Source organism: Lathyrus oleraceus, chromosome 7 (assembly GCF_024323335.1).
Source record: "Lathyrus oleraceus cultivar Zhongwan6 chromosome 7, CAAS_Psat_ZW6_1.0, whole genome shotgun sequence".
Taxonomy (NCBI): domain Eukaryota; kingdom Viridiplantae; phylum Streptophyta; class Magnoliopsida; order Fabales; family Fabaceae; genus Lathyrus; species Lathyrus oleraceus.
The window spans coordinates 62,283,670-62,289,107 of NC_066585.1; the positions used below are offsets into that span (position 1 = coordinate 62,283,670).

The window sequence follows — 5,438 nt, forward strand, 5'->3', positions numbered from 1 at the left end:
ATATATATATATATATATATATATATATATATATATATATATATATATATATGTTTATGAGATTAATTGAAATACACTGTCAGTGTAAAAGAGTTTTACACCATCACTTAATTATAGACGTTGGATATTAAAAGAAGTTTGACTTTTATTTTAAAAATTTATAAAGTAATACAAACGGGTGATGGTGATGAACCGACGGTGTAAAACTTTTTACACTGACAGTGTATAGTAATTAATCTCTATGTTTATTGGGTCGAGACTATTTAATTTCTATTATTTAATTTATTTTTTCTACTAAAATAGACATCCTCTACGGGTCGAGACAACTTAATTTTTGTAGATTTATTAATGTTACAAAATCACAATTTTAATAATTATGATATTAACAAATCTTATTTACTATACATATAATTGAAATATTTGGTATAAATGAGACAATTATCATAGATAAATACATAAACTTTTTTTTAATGAAAAACAAAAATTATGATTGATAAATACATAAAAAAATCATGCTAAAAAACATGAGACAATCACAAAAAAATATATAAGACAATCACGAAAAAATACTACAAATATCTATTTTATAAAAAAAAAATATAAGACGATTATGATTATGATTGATAAATATACTAAAAAATACACAAATTTCTTCTGAAGAACAAAAATTTCTCATTGATGAATTAAAAATATCACCAAAAGAATGTGAATTAATGTTCAAAATTTATTTGTTCAAAATTTTATTCAAACTTTATTAATTATTTATTTGTAGTTCATTGCATAATTTATTTAAAATAATAATACTTTTTAGTATTTTGTCTGTCTTACATATTGTTTTTTGTCAACAAAAAATTATATATTAATATTACTCTTCATATTACTTGACCCGTGTGAACACATGTGTTGCGATTCCCTTAATTGTTTAAATTTTAGAAAAATAACAACTATAATATCATATCAATTTTTAGATATTATAAATAACTTTAATTTCAATTTCGATTCCATTAATCGATATATTTTTTATTTAATACCAATTATAAAATTATATTAGTATTATTGTCAAATGAATCTATCATTTTATGCTTTATAACATAAGTATATAATAAATGCTTAAGTCTACATCATTTCCACTATCACATATCCATCAATTAAATAGAATTTATGTCCTTAAGTCAGTTCTGCAAAATCAAACATGTAAGTTGAATACTATAAAGCCGAATTTATCTTTACTATTACAATTATATTGTTTGCTTTTTGAAATTAATATTATTTTTGATTTGCTTTTAGGAAATTTTATGTGTTACTGTAGCAACCACATTGAAATTTGCTGTCTCAAAGTATGAATGGTTTTATTATGGCTGCACAAGGTGTTCTTCGAAGGCACCTAATCCTGAAAAAACTTATGAATGTTCATGTGGGCAAAAAGTCGAACAGCCTATACCAAGGTACATATAATCTAGATGAATTGCAAATAAATTTGGTAATGGATTTGTTATTAATCATATTATGTTGATTGAGGTTCATTTTCAAATGAAATGTGTACACAAAAAAATAAAAAAAATAAAATAAATTGGTCAAATTTAGACTAGATGTGAGTGAAAAATGTGATAAAATAAATTACCTATTTATACTAAATCATTTTTGTTGCTGGACTTATTTCTCACAATTTTAACTAAAATTGTAAACCTTTTGTTTCAATATCTTTTGTTGCATTAAACCTTACTGTATCAATTGCAATTAATTTTAACATTTGGTAGTATTCATTACTATATTTTAAAACAAATGAGGTTCTGGTATTTCTTTTACATGCTTTATGTATTTTGGTTAAATAATCCTTTATCATGAAGGTTAATATTTGCGCTTTTATACCTCAAATTAGTAACAGATTGGAAAATTTCATTCATTACTAAATAAATATATTTTTATTTCTTATATCCAAAATCTCAATGATAAATGGAATGTTTATTCATAACATTAACAATGAAATGTTTATTATATATCAATGTATCAATAAATTGTAAAAATATTTTTGTATTATATTTTTTAATTATTTCCTTAATATAGTATACAAAAAAATTAAGTAAATTATATTACTATAAATTAATAATGTTTTACTTTATTATGTCCCAAACTGAAAAAGTTATTTGTGGAAATTTTTTGAACCCATTTATTGATCATTTAACATCCATTACATTAAAAAAAACTCTTATGCAATAAATTTATTTACGTTGATCCAACTATATATATATATATATATATATATATATATATATATATATATATATATAAACAAAAAAATATATTATATTTTAATTTTTTTTTAATGAATTATTGCACTTTCGCGACCCGTGCGAACGCACGGGTCCTTTACTAGTTGTCTTTTAATCGATTCTAAATCTTTTTAGTTAAAAAAAATCAATTTTTAAATCAAACTAATTCTTATCAAGTCTAATCGAAACTAATTCAACTCGATTCATTTTCGATTTTATTTCCAAAATATGTTAATAATTTAACTTATTGAAAATTAAAATACAATTGATGATTTGAGTATATAACAATAATACATAAATAATTTTTTTATATAATATTTTGTTATAAATAAACGAACCAAATTTATTTATAATTTGTTATGAAAAAAGTCTAAAGAAAAAAAATTGTTTACTTACCATTTTAGAAAAAGCAACTTACTTTTACTAATTACTTCATAGAAGAAGTCTGAAGAAAAAAAATTACTTTACTTTCTATCTATTTTAATCAAAATTAATTTTAAAGAATCAATTTTCTTAGTGGTTAAACCATAAACAAAAAACAAACAATGGAGTAATTGAATCGTGAAGTGGTTTGATTCTGCAAAGAAGCATCAGAAAATCCGGAAAATCAGAGTCGTTATTCTTCGTGAGAACGATTTGATAAAGGAAGTGAAAATGGGAGACACAGTGGAAGAAACCAATTTATCAGAGAATTCAAACCCTAATCCCAATCCAGAATCAGAATCAGAAAGAGAAAACCTAACATTAGATGGTACCTCCTTCAATACCAACAATCAGAGAGAAATATTGAAAGCAATCGAAGTTGTCGAACGAGATTCCCTCGCCATTGCTCAGAGCTTCACTTCCGTCTTCGAAGCACTCCGATTGTCCCTCTCTCAATCCACCGACACCTCAATTCATCATATTCAATGCTTCGCCGATGCCGCCGGTCATCTTCAAGAATCCGGTATCCGTTTGCTTTTTCTCAAATATAATGATCATGATTTGATTGTTTATTGATTTGTGGTTTTGTTTCAGTGCTTGATGCAGCGACTAAGGGGAATCGGTATATAAATTCGTGTCTCAAGTAGGTTCTTATCTGTTTTTTTTCTTCTTCAAAATTTTATCTGAAAGTTGAATGAAATAGATGAAGTTTAATGTTAAATACTGCAGATTGAATGAGGAGATGAAGAACGTTGATAGTCTAGCATCACAATTGTATCCAATCACTTTGATCTTTGCTAATTGTTAACTTAATCTGTTTTTACTGTTTTTGTTTATGCTACTTGAAAGGAAGGTTAAGCATAGATGTCATTTACAAGTTACAACAATGTTCTTCTATTTTTGGGCTAGTATTTTGGTAGGTTTGTTGTTTATTATTATGTATATTGTATACTCTTGGAAAGATGGGATGTTGTGTTGGACGAATGGTAAGACTAGACGAGATAAGAGTAGACATGGAAATATTAGAGAGTGTGTTGGGGTAGCCGTCATAGTAGAAAATATAGTGGTAAGTGGTAACTAGACCAAGGTGATTTGGGCGTAAAGAGAGAGAAGGCATGTAGGTTATGCAGTACGAAAAATAGATCAGATGAAAGGTAGTCAAAGTGGTAGAAGTAGAGAAAGACCTAGAAAAATTATAAGAGAAACTATTGAGAAAAATCTTGAGATAAATGAGTTGGATAGAAGTATGATTTTTTATAGAATATTATGACGTAGTTTGATCCATGTAGCCGGTCAGCCCTACGGTGGAAAAAGGGTTGGTTGTTGGTGTATATTGTATACTGTATGTAAGAACTGAACATGTTTTCTATTCTGCTGATTATTGATTAGGAGCAATTTGGTGTTTTACATTTTCCTTATTTGATCTGTTTTCAATTGAAATCCTTAATGATTTGAAGAAAAATCCTGAGAAGGCATGTAGATGTTCTAGACTCGGCTGTTAACAAGCTTCTTCATGTCTCTTGACACCTGGGAATGAGATTCAGTCCTGTACAAGGTTTCTTTCTATATATCCCATAGCAACCTTTTAGATGAAGAATTTGAAAAATGTATGCATCTGTATGTATTTGTCATTTCATATATTGTGCTGGTTAGTGTTGTGCTAACAGAGCAACATTATTTGGACAAGTAATATAAGGGCAGAGAATATTGTGCTTGTGATTTAAATTGTTAGGTGCTTGTTTCCAAGTTACTATGTGTGGGAATAGTAAGTCAAAACTAATTATAGAATGATGCATGATATAAGTCAGGAGAAACAATAGGAAAACAATGGTTTACATTTGTTTGTAATATCATTCGGTCATTTTATAGTATGTAATTACTATATAAGAAGAAGCAAGTGAAAAGTTATATATAGCAATACAACATATATACAAAGTAGTTTTCTCTTATAAATTCTTCTTTCTTCTTAGACATTTTATTACTTCATGCAAATTTATTGTTATAGCTACAATATTTCATGATCAACTTTAGTGAGGGTGATATTTCATATCATTACTAGAAGTCGAAAATTTCGCTGCAACTCCAATAATTGGTATCAGAGACAATTGTAGAGTGGTAAAAACTTTATTATTTTTTTTATTGGTTATCGAAGATAATGACTTCTACTAGTGGAATCGTCAAAGTTGGGAAATAAGAAATAGAGAAGTTCAACGGGAAAAATGATTTTTCTTATTGGAGGATGCATATGAAAAATCTGCTTATATCACAAAAGTTGCATAAGGCGTTAGCGGGGAAAGAACAAAAACCATCGAGTATGAAGGATGAGGATTGAGAAGAGTTAGATCTTGAAGCACACCTGTGATTACAAGACCTCTTGAAAGCTCCATCTGGTCAATGAAAGAAGCAACATAAGTGCTTGGTCTTCATCATCAATCTTCACTCCTATATCCTTAAGTCTGATATAATCCTATCAAACTTATTGACATAATCCCGGATTGAGGTGCCTTCCTCCATTTTGCATGTATACAATTTGGATTTCAAGTAGATCCGATTTGTTAGAGGTTTTGCCATGAATTTTTTCTCTAACTTTGACCACACACCAGTAGTCGTTGCTTCTTCATTAACCAAGAAAACAACATCCCTCTCAAGGCATAAGATTATGGCTGCTCGTGCTTCAAGATCTAACTCTTCCCAATCCTCATCCTTCATACTCACAGGTTTTTGTTCTTTCCCCGCTGACGTCTT

General features: G+C 27.8%; 1 protein-coding gene across 1 annotated transcript; it reads left to right on the top strand.

Annotated features, from left to right (window-relative positions):
* The first annotated feature begins 2,722 nt into the window (after window positions 1-2,722).
* Window positions 2,723-4,418, top strand: LOC127105580 (uncharacterized). Its single transcript, XM_051042774.1, has 4 exons — window positions 2,723-3,216; window positions 3,288-3,336; window positions 3,423-3,467; window positions 4,151-4,418. Exons 1-4 carry the CDS (start codon window positions 2,925-2,927, stop codon window positions 4,215-4,217), a joined length of 453 nt encoding a protein of 150 aa, XP_050898731.1. The 5' UTR covers window positions 2,723-2,924; the 3' UTR covers window positions 4,218-4,418.
* Window positions 4,419-5,438: the final 1,020 nt, after the last annotated feature.